The sequence below is a fragment of the Dendrobium catenatum genome, unplaced genomic scaffold (assembly GCF_001605985.2).
Source record: "Dendrobium catenatum unplaced genomic scaffold, ASM160598v2 fragScaff_scaffold_156, whole genome shotgun sequence".
Lineage (NCBI taxonomy): Eukaryota > Viridiplantae > Streptophyta > Magnoliopsida > Asparagales > Orchidaceae > Dendrobium > Dendrobium catenatum.
In genome coordinates, this window is record NW_021318618.1 from 8,620,727 (window position 1) to 8,639,297 (window position 18,571).

General features: G+C 34.9%; 1 protein-coding gene across 1 annotated transcript in view; it reads left to right on the top strand.

The window, feature by feature from the left end:
* Positions 1–6,470: 6,470 nt before the first annotated feature.
* LOC110096925 overlaps positions 6,471–18,571 on the top strand; it is a 30,996-nt gene continuing 18,895 nt past the window's right edge. Inside the window, exons 1-2 of the mRNA XM_020823109.2 lie at positions 6,471–6,901; positions 12,448–12,515. Coding sequence (XP_020678768.1) covers positions 6,542–6,901; positions 12,448–12,515 — 428 coding nt within the window. The 5' untranslated portion in view covers positions 6,471–6,541. The remainder of the gene's footprint in view (positions 6,902–12,447; positions 12,516–18,571) is intronic.

Consider the following 18,571-nt stretch of genomic DNA (forward strand, 5'->3'; position numbering starts at 1 on the left):
ATACGAGGGGATGACCTCCTCTACTGCATCCAGCTTCGCATCCAGTTCTCATGAATCCTTACAAGCTCAACAAATAAGTGCCCTTCAAGCTGAGCTGGAACAAGTAAGGAAATCTCAAGCTGATTGACAAGCTCAACTGCAAGCACAGGTTCAAGCTCAGCTGCAAGCACATATTCAAATAAGTATGGAGCAACACAATCAGTTGTTGGATGAAATGCGCAAGATGAGGGATCAGCTGAGTGGAAAAGACGTAGCTCCACCTGAGGAGGAGTCCACGGAGTCAGAGTAGTTTAATTTAATTTACATGAACTTGTTTATTTCTGTGAACATGTGTTATTGAATATTTTCTTTTAATGTGATGTTTTTTGTTGATTGTTACTATTGAACAGTTTCTTTTAATGTTATAAACTGTTGTGAATTTGTTATAAAATGTTGATATGTTGAAATGTTACTATTGAAATATTGTGGAATTGATATTTGTATAGGTTTGCAGGTGTGGAAATTTAATTGTTGGCTGGGAAGGCAATTTTTTTTGTCAATGCTACAAGTTTCCGGCGGAATTTACGCCGGAACTTCGCCGGAAATGATGATACAACGAATTGTATCGAACTTATCGACGCCTTCGTTCTGTCGGAAACTACCGACGCATGTTCCGACGCGATTTCCGCCGCTTATTGCCGGCGACGACTTTGCGCCGCAAACAAAACCGTTAGTTGTCTACGGCGAACTTGCGGCGTTTTGTCCGCCGGTACTTACCGGCGGAAGATCCGACAGAAACTTACCGGCGCATATGGCGCCGGACTTTATCGGTTGGAAGTCGTCGGCACCAATCCGATGTTTTGCGCCGGTAATGCGTCGGGAAGTGCGCTAGAAAGTTTTCTGGCACATTAAATTCGTCGAAAAAAATTTATCGACGCGACCTAAACCGGCGTAGGCATTTCCACCGAAACGTGCACCGGAAACTTATATTTCCGTCGGATTGTTTGTGTGTTACGGCGGATTTAGTCTGCCGGTAATGACGGGTTTTCCTGTAGTGCACAATTATATGTCAAAGTAAAATATACTAAATTTTAAGTTAGTCTCGTCATAGGTGTAGAATCGTGAGAAAATTATTTACCAAACTTTTTATAATAATCAATCATGCCTAAGAAAATGTGTACCTCAGATATAGTAGTAGGCCTAGGCTAATTAGTAATAGCCTAAATCTTCTGGAGATCCATAAAAATATCTAAACCGCTCACCACATATTTAGAAATAACTACACTTCGACCAAAATTTACACTTAGATAATTTAACATACAACTGATGTCATCTTAGAGTCTTCAGAGTAATCCTTAGATGTATAATATAATACTCTTCTAAAATAGAATAAATTAAAATAGGATCTATAAAGATGATCACAAAATAATCTAGATTTTTTTTCAAAATTAATTTGTCCATCATATCATTGAAAGTTGGTGTGTTAGTCACCCAAAAATGCATGACTAGAAACTCATAGTGTCTTTCCGAACGCTGAAGCAGTCTTTATCACATATACATCTCTCACATTTACCTGATAATAATCAAAATTTAGTTCAATCTTACAAAATATAGAGGATCCAAAAAATTGATTAAATAAATCATTAATCCTCAATAAAGCTTATTCGTAATAGTAACTTATTCAGTTCCTTATAATCGATAGACATATGCATCATATCATCCTTATTCACAGATAAAATAGGTGCTCCCCATGGGGATACACTAGAACTAACAAATCCCTTATCCACAAACTTTTGACATTGTACATTTAATTTCTAAAGTTCCTTAGGTACCATCATATATATAGACTTACATATTGGGGTCGCACACCATGGAATACATTAATACAAAACTCTATATCTTTGTCCAAAGGCAAACTATCTAATTCTTTAGGAAAGATACGTTACGCCTCGAGATCTAAAGTGGAAGAATTTCATTCATTTTCTTTTTCTTATTTCTTATCATTGATATCTTTTTTAATTCATCAACCATGATTCTATTTTTTTTTTATGAATAACCATTATTCATTCATTTACAAACATATCAATTTGATATCCAGAGCTAAATAATTGCATTAAAGATAATAAATAAATGTATGAAAAAATATAATTACATTGTTATTTCCAATATTTATATTCTACAGTGAGAGTACAAAATAATATGTATACTTATCATAAGCCCAAAATAATGCATGTATAATAGCCATCACCAATTATAAGAGAATACTTAAACTAAAGAAACTAAAATTATATTAAATTAGCATCATTGTTTATCCTCAATCTATAGACTTCTTACTCTTACCCAAAAGTATATAAAAATCACATTATAAGCATATAACCCAACAGATAACCAAAACATACAATTTCCTTCAATAAAAGATAAAAGAATCAACATGTCTGCTCCATTTTAATCTTCCAATCTCAATAGTAAAACTAATATGACTAGTAAAGCCAAAGGGATCTATCAAACTTAATAGAACGTTGATAAGAAAGAATTTTTAATGCATAACTTTTTATATATGATAGATGTCTTCAATATGAGTATTTTAATAGTAAGATTATTTAACTTCATTGGATAAAATGATAGTTTTGAATTTTTAAATATATTTCATATTTTATAAATTTTCTTGCATTTATAAATGTAAGCATTTGAGATTGCATTTCAACATTTTATATATTAATGAGTGATTAATATAAACGATATAAGATAAGTGTTACATTTGTATGTAAGCAATGAACTCTAGCTCTTAACATTATAATTAATATGGGTTGTCGCTTAAAACTTAACACCCTACATATGAGTATAGGATGACATGCTTTCATTTAAATTAAAAGTTGGTGGTATAATCCTAGTTATACCCTATAACTGATTGACTGAATTGTAATAATAGGTAGATGGTGATGACTCTTAAATGATTATCGAGAGTCACCTGTGAAAATAAATAATTTGTAGAAATAAATAAAAGATAAGATTAATAAATTATTTAAAAGATAAGATTAATGAGCCACATAGATATGATATATGACAAATAGATAGATGAAAACACCACAATAAAAGTTGGATGTGTTGCATTGCTCTTTATATGCATTTACACGATATGCTATTATTGATTGATATATCAAACTTAAGTTTTATTAGTATTAACATTCATTCATCATAGCATAATATACTAACATGACCTATTAATTGATAGTTCTTTCTTACTGATATTTTTAATAAGTTTTATTCAACAACAACAACATCATCAAACTTTTGCCCCACTATGTGGGGTCGGCTACATGAATCCTTTTTTGCCATTGTGTCGGTTAAAAGTCAAATTCTCATTTAAATATAATAATGAAAGATTATTTCTAATATTTTCTAACCAAGTCTTTTTAGGTCTACCTCTACCTTTCTTAACATAAGTCAAATCTAATAACTCAACTTTCCTAATCGGGTCGTCGGAAGGCCTCCATTTAATGTGACCAAAACATGTAAGGCGACTCTCTCTAATCTTATCTTCCACTGGAGCTGCTCCAACCTTTTCACGTATATGCTCATTTCGTATCCTATCTCTAAGGGTCAAGCCACTCATCCACCTAAGCATCCTCATATATGTAACACTTAACTTAGTATTATGCTTCTCTTTTAATGGACAAAATTCGACACCATAAAGCATTGTAGGTCTCACCACCATCTCCTAAGCATTTCCACATCTCTATTAGAATATCATGATGTCCAACAATTTTTTCACACTTCATTTTCTTCAAAGCCTCTCTAACTTTAGTTTTACTTATACGTCGATAAAAAAATATATTTCATTTAGGGTGATAAAGTCACTAAAGTTAATTGTATTTTCACATTCTTCATTAAAAGTTTAGCAAAATACATCATCCACCTTTGTTAAATATCATCTTCTAAGAAAAATACATTTTGATCTTCATTCTTAATATACTTCACTTGAACTAAATCCTTACAACTACTATCTCTTTGTTTAACTAACTTATACATATATCTTTCTCCCTCCTTAGTATCTAATATGTTATATAAATTATTAAAAGCTAAGCTCTTTGCATCATAAATAACTTTATTAGATTCCTTATGAGCCTCTTTATAGCTTTCCCAATTATCAGAATTTTTACATCTAAACTAATTTTTATAAAAATCTTTTTATTTTTTTATCTTTTCTTGTACATTTTGATTCCACCATCAACTATTTTTATTATTAGGAGTTTTTCCCTTCAAAACTCCAAACACATCTTTTGCAATATTCTTAATGCCACAAGCCACTTTTTTCCCACATAAGATTGACATCCTCATGCACATACAAAATCTTAAGATATAAAATCTTAATCTATTTTTTTTATTAATATTCTTTAAATATCCCCATCTAATCCTAGAAAATTATTTTATTTTATTTTTTATTTTTTGCACATTTATCTTAAAGTCCAAAGCGAATAATCGATGTTGGATACATAAAATTTTATTCGGAATAACTTTACAGTTTTTGCAATCTAAACGATCTAATTTTCTTATAAGAAAATAATCAAAATGTATTTTACTATATCCATTTTTATAAGTGATAAGATGCTCATCTCTTTTCTTAAATAAAGTATTAGTTATTAAAAAATCATAAACTAAAGAAAAATCTAATATAGTCTTACCACCTTTATTTGTCGTTCCAAACTCATGGCCATTATGGATGCTTTTAAAATCATCTACCTCTCTACCAATATGTCCATTAAAATCTCGTCCAATAAAAACTCTTTCTTCAAGATCTCTCTTATTTAAGTAATTGATGCCCACATCAGTTTTTTATAGTCCAGAATAATTTAGTGGACAAATAGGTGCACTTAGTTCCAATCTTCCAATTGGTGTATTGCTCTAATATCATTTGTAACAACTCAAATTCTTAATCATTGCGATATTGTCTACTTTTGGCCTGATGTCCCACGATTTTGTCCTGTTGATGTAACTTCACAAGAGTTTACCCATCCTAGGAGTGCTCATATACAAGCATGCTTAACCTAGGAGTTTCTAATAAAACTCCAACCATTATACTAAAATACATATTGATGTTTAAGAGTTTAACCTTATTTTCTTAAGGGGTTTTACACCTATCATGCTGGTGGACCCTTTGTTTTTTTTTCCTTATTGTTGATGCTTGTTTTTCTTTTCATTATTTTACAAAGTTCGAAGAGTGAATTTTAAGAAAGGTTAAGAATCTTGATTTATTTGCATAAGAACAATATACATAAATGCACATTTGCTAATAATAAGAATGATATCTTGTCTTTTCACCGCTCTAATTGCTTTGATGAAAATGATGAAAGAATTTCATGATCGACAAATATTAAGCTGCTAAAAGTTATTGTGTATGACAGTGATCTTTCTACAATGAATCTTACTATTTCTAAATATTATTTTTTTGAGTCACCAGCATAAAGTATTAACCAAATAGTGTTGATGCATCATGTTTTAGTGTTCCTAATGCAATTAAGATGATGCAATAATTATAAATCCTATAAAAATTATTTTTTCTCAAATTAAAGGCTACTAATTACACCATAAATTTCAAAAGTTTTTTATTATTATTCAGTTTATCAAGCATAATAAAATATAAAATTTTGCTTTGAATTATATATTATATATTTTTATTTCTTATATGTAGTAGTTTATAAAAAAATTTTGTTCGACCTAAAAAACGGCTAGTTTCGCATAGGGTGATCATCCAAGGTAGGGGTGTCAATATTTGACACGACACGAAAACCCGGTTCAGAATTTTCGGGTTAGACCCAACCCGTTTCCAAAAAGGGTCGGGTTTGGGTTGACCCGACTGGTTGCCGGGTCAACCTGGAAACCCGTTTGAAATGATTGCCCGGCTACTGCCCGCGCCCAACCCGCTCAGCTGCCCACACGCCCGAGGCTGCACCGCCTGTGAGGCTGCCCGCGCGTCCGCCTGCCTCGCGCATCTGCCCGTGCACTCTCCCAGCGCGGCCGCGCTCGCCACTCGCATCTGCGCCAGGTAGCTCACGCGATCATGCCCTGTGCGCCAGGCAGCCCACCTTCCCGTGTTGGGTTGCCAGCAACCTGTCGGGTCGGGTCCAGGTTCGAATTTCTGACCCGTTTACCTACCCAGGTCGGGTTAGGATCGACCCATTGTAACTCAGATCAGTTCCGGATTCGACCCGAACCCGACCCGTGACCCGAAATTGACACCCCTAATCCAAGGTGGTGATAGGGGTAGGAGGCCGCCTTCCGCAGTGGCAATGGGCATTAGAGGAGGCCGAAGGAGGGTGGTATGCAGGTAATGATAGTGAGATTAGTTTATCATAAAAAATAATTTGATAAAAACTAAATAAATTTCGTAGATGTAAAAATAAATTCAATAAAATTTATACCGAACTTTTTTTTTTTCCTACTAAATCAAACATATAAAATGTAATTTCTCCCATTCCTTACTCATTCGTTTTTCCGCAAGTAAAACAAAACTTTTATAGGCTTTTAAAGAAAATAAAGTTGTCCAAACTAGCGTCGCTCTGAGATGAGAGCCGGATTTTCTCTGGCTATGATATCCTCGCAGTCTTCACTGCTGCCCTCGATGCTACGCCCCGCCAATGGAATTGTATTATCCTCTTCTTATTCTTCCCCTGTTGGTAGGCCATGGTTGCTCCGACCGATTTCCTTTATATCCGATACAGCTGCCGGCGGACCACGAGCCGAATGTAAGCAGCTCCGGTGGCCAAGAATCATAATCGCCGCACCCTTTTTTTTTCCACTGCCCTTTCGATTTCCCTTACTCGCTGGATGCGGTCTCCGGAAATTCTGCAGTCTTCGGGCGTCTCAGGCTTCTGATTCTTCCGCATCCATTGACTCCAACACCATCCAGTCAATGGAGACTAAGGTATTTCCTTACTTATCCGGCCTTTAGTTGCTGCCTTCCATTTAAATAATCGCAGAATCAATTCACCTACTTTCACCTGTTTTTATCCTGGGGGTAATCTGCATTAGAGATTACGTTTTGTGATGTCGATTAATACTTGATAATTCAGAGTAATTGGAAAAATTGCTTATTGAGACCTAAAAATCGCTACTCCTTACGTTAGGAAGCCACAATAATTTATTACTTTGGCAAGTTTTAGGGCGGAGAAGCCACAGAAAAACTATTATCACCTATTTAGCGTGCCGTTGCAGTTCCTGAACATTCTCAATCGGAATAAGTCGATAAAAAAAAAAAAAAAAACTTATGCAGTCATAGCAATATACCCCCTTCTGCATAATAACAATGATCAAGTAATCCACTTCGTATAAAATGAGAAACGTGAAAGAAAGTGTAGGGGGCTGTTTGGCAACAACTAGAATGTAGTAAATTCTGTAAATTCGGATTTAATAAATTTTGGGTATGGTTTTTTGTGAGACTTTTGAGCAAATTAAGTCAAACTCACACACATATCACATACACAAGCTTCAAATCTAAGATCTCTTGATTGGTAGTCAAAGCTCCCAATCAACATATCAAAGTGAGTTGCATAAATCCAGGGTATGTTAAATTCTAAAAACTTTTTGGCAAGATGGCAGTTACATCATGTATTCATGTGAAACTATTTGATAATGTAATCCAAGATTTAAGGCAATTAGTTTATTTAAAAATTAAATTTATTATAGTTTTTATTAAATTTATGTGTTAAGTACGAGTTAAATACTACTGTTGTCAGGTCCTAAATCATGGATGAAAAAAGTTAGGGCTATCAAAATCGGGTTCGGGTCCAACTCCCTTCGGGTATGTTTTACTAAATTTTTTTTATTTAATTTGATTTATTTAAACCTAAATCAAATTAAGGTAAAATTTGTTTCAATCAATTTAAAATAAATCAAGCTTAATTTAATTTGGGCAATAGTGTTTATTTTTTTTAAGAAATATAATTTACTTATTTCATAACAATCTTTTAAAATCCTCCTAAATTAATTACAAACGGGTCAAATCGGGTTGATTTCTAGTTTTCGGGTCAACCCGAACCCGACCCAATTTTACAAACGGGTCGAAATCCCTAACCTGAACCCAATATTTTCGGATTGGGTTTCGGGTCAGGTCAAATATTGACACTCCTAAGAAAAGTAGAGGGTTGCATTAGACAGTCGACAGTCAGCCTAAAACTTGTCGTATAATCATGACATGAATCTTTTAATACATTGTGTTAATGTTAGGGCATTCCCTTAAAGCGACGTGCTGTATGAACTGAATATAGTGCAAGTGTGCAAGGGCCGTTGCACTAGTGCTCAGGTGCAGTGTTAAATAAGCAAGGGTCCCCATATCATGGATAAATGTGGGCAAATAAGCTACTCTATAAAATTAAAATTAGGATAAGAATTTGGAATATATGTTCCTTTACAGACAAATTAATAGAATTAATAGATATGATTAATAGGAAGATAAATATTCTATGCATTCAAGAAATTAAATGAGTTAGAGAGAAGGCTAAGGAGATAAATAGTTTAGAATTTAAATAATGATATTCTTGTAGGAGAAGTAGAAATTGTGTTAGTGTGATTATAGATCAAAATTTGAAGGATAATATTATAAAAATTAATATAATTGAAGATAAAATTATAGTTTTAAAGGTTATTGTTAATACTAAGATTATTAATATTATAAGTACTTATGCTCTTTAAGTAGGTTTCGATATGTGTTTAAAATTAAAATTTTATAACGACTTTAGTGGAATAAATACAAAAAATACCTCTTGAAGAAAGAGTTTTTATTGGAGGAGATTTAAATGTACATATCGGTAGAAAAATAGATGATTTTAAAAGCATTCATAATGACTATAGGTTTGGAGCGATTAATGAAGGCGGTAGGACCATATTAATTTTTTTTTTGCTTATGACTTTGTAATTATTAATACCTTATTTAAGAAAAAATATTGGTATCTCATCTCTTATAAAAATGGATATAATAATACTCAGATTGATTAATTTTTTATAAGAAAAATAGATCGTTTAAATTGTAAATATTATAAAATTATTCCGAGTGAAATTTTGTGTGCCCAATATTGTTTATTAGTTTTAGACTTTAAAATGAAGAGAAAGAAACTAAATAAAAAGTAAAATGTTGTTTTAGGATTAGATGAGGACATTTAAAGAATATTAACAAAAAATATTTTTGAAAGTAAGGTTATAGATATTAAGATTTTGTCTGTACATGAGGAAGCTAATATTATGTGGGAAAAAATAGCTAATGATATTAAGAATGTTGCAAAAGATGTGCTTGGAGTATCACAAGAAAAAACACTATTAATAGTAAAAATAGTTTATTGTGGAATTAAAATGTGCATGAAAAGATAAAAAATAATAAGATTTGTTATAAAAATTAATTTAGATATAAAAAATTCTAATAATTGGGAAATATATAAAGATGCCCTTAATGAGTTTAAGAAAGTAATAAGCAATGCAAATATTTTAGCTTTTATTGATTTATATAATAGATTATATATTAGGATGTTGAAATATATATACATATATATGATGTGTTAACATGCTTAGGAGATAAAGAAATTTTTTGGCTTACGAAACTTTTTAATATTATTTTGAAAGCTAAAAAGATGCCAGATAAGTAGAGAATGAGTGTGTTGATTCCTATTTTTAAGAATAAAGATGATGCACAAGATTGTGCGAATTATAAATGAATTAAGTTAATGTGCCATACTTTAAAACAATGGGAGAGAGTTATGGAGCATAGGTTGCGGTGTGATACTAATATTTCTCGAAATCTATTTAGATTCATGCCGAGTAGGCCGATTATGAAAGCTATACATTTATTGAGAGGTTTGATACAAAACTATACAGAGAATAAGGTGGATCTACATATGATATTTACTGATTTATATAAAACATATGATAAAGTTCCAAGAGAAGTGTTATGGAGAGTTCTAGAAAAGAAAGGGGTTAATAATGCTTATACTCAAGTCATTAAGGATATGTATGCATGAGCTATTACTTATGTTCAAACACAAGGTGGTTTGACCAAGTATTTTTCTATTTCAGTTGGATTAAATCAAGGATCAGCCTTAAGCCCATATCTTCTTGCTTTAGTTATGGATGTTCTCACTAGACATTTGCAAGAGGTTGTACCCTGGCATATTTATTTTGCTGATGATATTCTTCTTATTGATAAGACTATAGAGAGAGTTGAAGGTAAACTTGAATTATGAAGGTCAATCTTAGAGTCTAACGGCTTTCGTTTGAGTAGATCTAAAACTGAATATATGGAGTGTAATTTTAGTAATAATAGATATAGTAGAATGATTGTTACTTTGGACGATCAAGTCATTCATAAGAGCACACATTTTAAATATATTGGTTATATTGTTCAGAGTGATGCTGAAATAGATGGGGATATTATTAGTAGAATTCAAGTTGGATGGTTGAAGTGGAGGAATGCATCGTGCTTGTTGTGTGATATAAAAGTCCCCATCAAACATAAGGGAAAATTCTATAAGATGGTGATGAGACGTGCAATTCTTTATGGTGCAAAATTTTGGCCATTAAAAGAGAAGCTTAATATTAAGTTAAGTGTTGCAAAGATGAGGATGCTCAAGTTGATGAATGGCTTTACTCTTAGAGTTAGGATACGAAATGAGCATGTACGTGAAAAGGTTGGAGTAGCTCCTATGGAAGATAAGATTAGAGAGAGTCATCTTAGATGGTTTGTTCACATAACACTTTGGCCTTATGACAAACTTGTTAGGAAAGTAGATGTATTAGATTTGACTTATGTTAATAAAGATAGAGGTTGACCTAAAAATACTTGGTTTTAAAATATTAAAAATGACCTTTCTTTATTAGATTTAAATGAGAATTTGATTTTCAACAGGACACAATGGAGAAAAAAGATTCATGTTGCCGACCTCACATAGTGGAATATAGGTTTGATATTATTGTTGTTGTTGTGTTGTTAAGTATAAGTTACTTAGTAATTTTAATTTTAATTACCGTTAATAAGTTATAATGATAAATAATATAATTAAAAGTTAGCTTAGTTATCAAATAATTTAACTAATTATTTAATTATTAATTATAGTACTAATGATCAAATTACTTATTTAGGTGCTAATTTAATAAGTATTTGATATCTAATTAATTAGTTCATTATTTTTTGATATAACTAATTTTTTAACTAATACTCCTACTAATAATTTAATTAATTATTTAAGTGTTATTTAATTAGTTTTAATTATTAATTATCTCATTACTCACTTAAGTATTCTACAATTCATTAATTCGTTAATTATTATTTACTCTGTTCATTATATAATTAATAGTTTTTATTTTAAATTATATTATTTAAGCTAATTATATTAAATTTTAATCACTAATTATACAACTTATTATATAATTAAGCTAGTTTAAATTATTTATTTATACTACTAATTATTTAAATAATCTAATTAATTATTAATATTTTAAATTATATTAATTATCCTAAATTAGTTTTATGATTCATGTAGCCGACCCCATGTAGTGGGATAAAGGCTTGATGTTGTTGTTGTTATTGTGTTATGTTAAGAGTCAAATTCTCATTTAAATCTAATAAAGAAAGGTTATTGCTAATATCGATTAATTTGAGTAATTAATTAATTATTAATTACTTTATATTTTTAATTAATTTTAATTAAACTAATTGAATTAAATTAATTAATTCTTATGATATACTTCTCTGGCAATGCCTGCCAATTTTAAGAATTTCTCTGCTTTGTTTTGCTGTAGTTGTAGGCCTAGGGTTTGCTTTTCCTTTTCTCCAGATGCTCATAGTTGTTCGACTTCACATGTGAGGTTGAGTTTTGAACTCGCTAAAAGATTTCTTCTCCTCCTTCGATGACATTTCTTCACGTTGGATCGGAAGTCATGATAGCTCGTTGTTCTTCTGTTGGATCGGCAATAATGACGACGACAGGAGCTTGCTCGCTCCTTGCAAAGGTAACCATTTTCTCCCTTTCGCGTGCTTCTTATGCGAAATCTCATAAACCAGCCGAACACCCAGATTTATTAAATCCAGGATATACCTCAAAAAGGTGGTAACGGCGGGTTTATTCCATTGTGAGATTTATGCCGAGCTAAAATCCCGCTCAAATCCTATGTAAATCTAAACCCTAAATCCTAAACCCTAAAAGAGCTAGTCATGCATTGGTAATGCATGCCTTTTGTTGTATGCATTTTGCAAGGTGCTTTGTCTTATTGGTTGTAGCAAGCTCGTAACTCGTTTGTTTCGGGAAAATATCATTGATGGTCTTTAGTTGCCCAACACAAAATATATTCTCCAAGTATTTTTACTGATTCAGAAAGCGTCTTCGTATTGCTTTCCAATGATGCATTTGTATGCTCTCTACGAGCATTATCTTTTGTGCACTTTGCATGAAAACATTTCTAATGAGTTTTTGTCATCTTATTGTGTAGATCAAAGATCAGCTAAATGCAGACGTAGTCATTGTGAAAGATGCCTATGGTGATGGCCGGCATGTTAGGTTAGGCTGCTTTATTATATAAATTCTATGCATGCTTTTAAATTATGAGGATTAAGATTAATCTTTAATGACTTTTTTCTGTTGAGCGTCTGCATCCTTTAATGTATGCTTGTCAGTTATGAATGTTTTCACAGAACCTATATGATACTCATTTTTAATTGGAGTAAATCTACTTTTTGTTATATAATATTGCATGAGGCTGTTTTATCGGCAAGGGTACTGCTAAATGGGTGTTATATCCTTATATTTTACTTTGTGGGAATATAAATGCATGGAAGTGGGGAAGGGAAGGGAGGGTATCCCGCATTTGGCAAGGGAATTTTAAAATTTCCCCTAGCAATTATTGAATGCCATATTGGATAGTAGTAAGAAGAGGGGCTAGAATGTGTTATTGCTAGTGGATTATTGGTTTCTTCTAGTGGATAGAATGTGTTTGCTTTTATTTTATTCATTTTCATAAAAATATGATAGTATGAAAGCCAGAGTTGGCTCATTTATGGTTTGGATAATATATAAGTAGAAATATGACGCATAAAAAGTGTTGTAATATTAAGTAAATATAGAGATGATAACCATGGAATATACATTAATGAAAACGTAATAGGATCATAGTTAAGAGCTAAGAAGCCAAGATGCTAATAAATTTCAAAATTAGAGTTTTAAGAAACAAAATTTTTATTGGACATAATGATTAGTTTACCATAGACTAAGCCAATAAAATGAGTATTAGTTAGATTTGAAAGGCTACATTATTGCATTGGTTAAACCAAAAGACTATCAAGTTTGAGTGGATGAGTAACTTTGAGCTAAGTATTAACTTTTTGAAGGAATACTTGATGTTGACACATTTCCACGTCTATTGAAAGGAATAAGAGGGTTCCATGTTTACAATGACTTCTAGCTATTAAGACTCAATTGTGTTCTAATGTATGATGGTTGAGTTTGAGTTTTTGTTTTATGCTTCCTAACAACTGAATCTAATAGAATGAAATTACCCTAATGACTTGGAGTTGGCAAGGATTGTTATCGCACTCTAAGCACTACCTCTATTATCCCTTAGTGGAAATCTTCACCAACCATAAAACTTTGAAGTATCCATATAACCAAAAGGAGCTAAATCATTTACAATGATGATGCCTTGAGCCGTTGAAGGAATATGATTTGAAGTTATTGTGCTATTTAGGAAAAACAAATGTGGTTGATGACACCCTCAATAAGAAAATCACCATCAATATGTTGAGGGGACAGATTGCCAACATGGATATCAAGCCCGATTGCTTGAGCCAACTCATCAAACTGCAAGAGGATGGCCTTAAATTTGTCAAGTTGATTCAATGTGTTAGCTAGGGAACAACTAGGGGGCCTGTCGAGTAGTCATACCAATATGACTACTATCTTTATGCTGGCGGAGTGCTAGTGTTTAGAAGACTCACGTGCGTGCCCAACAACGAGAAAGTTAAGGGGAAACATACTCCGAGAAGTCTATTTTCAAGGATTCACAAGAGAGTCAACAAGATGCACAAGGCTTGAATGAAGGCTTGAAGGCACACTTTTGGTAGCTTGGATTGAAGGGCATCAAATAGTTTGCAAGTAAGTGCATGATCTGCTGGGAGGTGAAAGTAGAACGCCAAAATTGAGTGAATTAATGTAATCACCATCTATAATAATTTGGACATGAACACACTTACATGGACTTTGTGATGAGTCTACCAAGATCCTTGCTAGGAAATGATTTCATGTGGTTCATAGTAGATTGATTATTAAAAGTGCACACTTAGTACCTATTATGCATTACTGTTTATGGACTCACACAATTATATGTAGACATCATTGTACAATTTTGCAGTACACTTGAACAATTGTCTCCGCTCATGATGGGATTCTTTAACACCTATGGAAGCATGTAAAAGAAGTAATGGAAACTTGGCTCACTTTAGCATAACCTTTCATTTGTAATTATTGTCAAACTAATAAGACGATGAATTTGATCTTGGATGACCTACTTGAGTATGCATAAACGACTATGGAGGAAGTTGGTAGCAACATATACCTTTCAGTAAGTTCCCCCACAACAATAGTACATAATCAATATTGATGCGATGCCATACAAAGACTTTTATGGATGAAAGGTCTGGTCTCTTTTGTGTTGGATAGGTTTGGGGGAGCGAGCAACCTATGTTTTTGACGTGAATACCGAGAAGATAAATAAGATTCAAGATTGACTAGGTAGTGCAAGACTGGCGACACAAGTAGTATGATGCCCAAGCATAAATATGCATCTCAGAGGGTTAGTCCCATCAAGGCATTGAAATAATTCAATGGGATAAGAAATGTAGTGAAATTGTTCTATGGGATATGAAAACTCAAATCATGTTACATAAATCTATTAGAGAGATTGACTTGGGGTCAATTACCTGTCAACTTGCCTAACTATATGATAGGAAATACTTGAGTTCGCAAGTAACCCTAAGGTAATACTTGAGTTCTCAAGCAACCCTATTCCAAATTGGAGAGAAAACAACAACAAAACTGTTGTTTACAACAGTTTAACAGCCCCAACAGTGAAAAACAACAAGAAATTTAGTAGGAATCTGAAGAAAATTAAGCAAACCACTTGTATTCCACTAGTAGATGAAAGAAAACAATAACCATACAAGATTCTACAATTCAAGAGGAAGAGAACTCTCCAAAATCTCTAGCCAAGAAGACTAGCACCTAAGCCTCCAAGAAGATCTCAAAAATCAGCCCAAATTCAAGATGAAAACCTAAATCCCCCCTTTCCCCCTCTTTAACTCCAATGCCCATACAAAATCCCTAAACAATCATTCTATTCAAATTTCCCCCCCTTCCATTCAAAATTTTCCTCCAACACTTGAATTAAACCCCATCATGGGCCCCAAGGCTTTCCCCCCTCCAACACTTGAATTAAACCCCATGTGGGGCCCGCCTGAAGTAAGGACCGGTCCATGTTGGATCGGTCCAGCCGGCCCATGCGGGGCTGGCCTAACATTACTCCACTCCCAAAGACTCACGTCGTCCTCAAGGTGAAATGAAGGGAATTGATCTTTCATTCTTTCAAATGGCTCCCACGTAGCATCAAATTCGGGGAGGCCTCTCTATCTAATTAGCACTTCTTTGTTGCCCTCTTTATCTAATCTTACTCCTCCTGTAAATTCCAGTGGTTCAAAGACTACTTCCAAATCCTTAGTCAGTGTAGAAGGTAATTTTGCACTAACTGCAAGCTCCCCTAGAGCTCTCCTCAACTGAGACATAGGGAAAACTGGGTGTATGGTAGTTGATGGTGGTAGCTTCAGTCGGTACGCCACTGCCCCAATCATGTCCAAAATCTTATACGGGCCGAAGTATCGCGGTGCCAGTTTCTCGTTCCTACTCGCCACTGTCCTCTGCCTGTAAGGGCGTAGTTTTAGGAACACCTCTCCCACTTCAAACTGCATGTCCCTCCTATGTGAGTTTGCCTGCTTTTTTATGATTTGTTGTGCCCCCAGTAGATGTTTCTTCAACTCTTCCAGCACCTTGTCCATTTCCTCCAAGTACCGCTCAACTGAAGAAACTGGTGTGCTTTTTCTCCCATAGTGCACTAGGTGTGGGGGATCCCTTCCATACATCACTTTGAAAGGAGTCATCTGAGAAGCAGGTCAAAAACATAGGTTGCTCGCTTGGTCACCATCTGTTGCTCCAACAGGTACTTCAAGCTCGGTCACCAATACTCGGCCCACGGTAATCACTTCTCCCACATTTGCGGTGTTTCAGAAGAAAAACACCTCAAATAGGTCTCCAAACTTCGGTTTACCACCTTCGTTTACCTGTCGGTCTGAGGATGGTAGGTGGTACTTATTTTAAGAGTTGTGCCCTGCAACCTGAACAACTCCCTCCAAAACTGCCTGAGGAACACTTTGTCATGATCAGTTATAATAGATTCAGGGATCCCATGCAATCTAACCACCTCCTTGATAAATGATGCTGATACTAACACCGTGGTGTAGGGATGTCGTAAGAGGATGAAATGTGCATACTTACTAAGTCTATCAACCACCACCATGATGACAGTGAATCCTTCTGATCGTGATAGGTCATCAATAAAATCCATGGAAACTTCCTTCTAGACTCGATTTGGAAGTGCCAAGGGTTGTAGTAATCCTCCTGGAGCCATTGCCATGTATTTGTTTCTATGGCACACTTCACACTTTGCCACTATCTTCTTAACATCTTTATGCATCCCCTTACAGTAAAGCTCATATGCTAGCCTTCTATAGGTTTTCTACACTCCCGAGTGACCTCCAAGGCTCCAACCACACTGCCGTGGAACTCCTGTAACAAGTGAGGAATGTGTATTCATTGTATTGAGGTTTGTGGCATCACAAACCTCACCTGATACAATAGCCTCTCTCCCTCCATATAGTAACCAAGGTGGTTACCCTTGTCTTTCGTCAGATCCTCCTTGATCTTTTGCAACTCTTCATTCAACATGTTTTCTTCCTTGATGGCCCTCCAATCGACCATCAAAGGTATAGACACAACCAACTCTTGGAGCTCCCCAAAACACCGGGATAAGGCATCAATCGCTTTGTTCTCCAACCCCGGCTTGTACTGGATCTCAAAATCATAGCCTAATAGTTTGGACAACCATCTCTGATGCTCCTCGGTCACCATCTGTTGCTCCAACAGGTACTTCAAGCTCCTCTGATCCATTCGGACGATGAAATGTCTACCCAAAAGATAAGGGAGCCACTTCTGAATAGCCAAGACAATGGCCATTAACTCCCTCTTATAAACCGACTTCAATCTCACCCTTGTGGATAGCACTTGACTGAAGTATGCTATAGGTTTGTGGTTCTGCATCAACAATGCCCCCAACCCATATCCTGAAGCATTTGTCTTAACTAGAAAGACCTGACTGAAGTCCGACAGAGCTAGAACTGGAACAATAGTCATGACTTTTTTCAATCTCTCAAAAGTTTGAGTCGTAGTCTCTCCCTAAGAAAAGTTGTCCTTCAGCTGCTCGGTCAAAGGCCATGCAATTGTGCCGTACCCCTTCACAAACCTCCTGTAGTAACCAGTCAATCCTAGGAAACCCCTCGACTCCCTTATGTTTCTAGGTAGAGGCCATTTCTGCATTGCCTCAATTTTAGTTTGGTCGGCCACCACTCCTTGGGACACCACATGTCCTAGGTACGCCATACTCAACTGGGCAAAGCTGCATTTCTTCAATTGACTCTCAATTGATGCTCCTGAAGTATTCCCAAAACCACCTTCAGGTGTCCAAGATGCTCCTCCACTGTCTTGCTGTACACCAGAATGTCATAAAAAAATATCAGGACAAACTTTCTAAGGTACTACTTGAATACCTTGTTCATCAAATAATGAAAAGTAGTAAGGGCATTAATGAGGCCAAATGACATTACCAGAAACTCATAATGTCCTTCATGTGTCCTAAATGTTGTCTTCGGAATTTCTATCTCCCCCATTCTGATCTGATGGTACCCGAATTTCAAGTCTAACTTGGAAAACATCACCGCTCCATGTAACTCATCCAAGAGCTCATCAATCACCGAAATAGGGAATATATCTGGCACTGTCCCCTAATTCAACGCTCTATAGTCCACACAGAATCACCAACTCTCATCCTTCTTTTTTGACAAAGAGGATGGGACTAGAGAAAGGACTCACACTCGGTTTGATGATCCCTGCCTCCAAAATCTCTCGGATCAACCTTTCAATCTTATCTTTCTGTATATGAGGGTAACGGTAGGGTCTGACACTGATCGGTATCTCTCATTCCTTCAAAGTAATGGCATGCTCTAACTCCCTTGGTGGTGGTAGACCCTGAGGAGGTTGGAAAACCTCGCTGAATTGTTGTATGAACGGCTGTACTGAAGAGGGAATGCTTCCCTCTTCTTCCAGTCTGACCCTCTCCAGTAGGGGTGTCAATTCGGGTCAACCCGTCGGGTTCGGGTCGAACCCGACCCGACCTGGATCTAAACGGGTCAACCCGCACCCGACCCGTTTTTGCAAACGGGTCGGACATTTCAACCCGG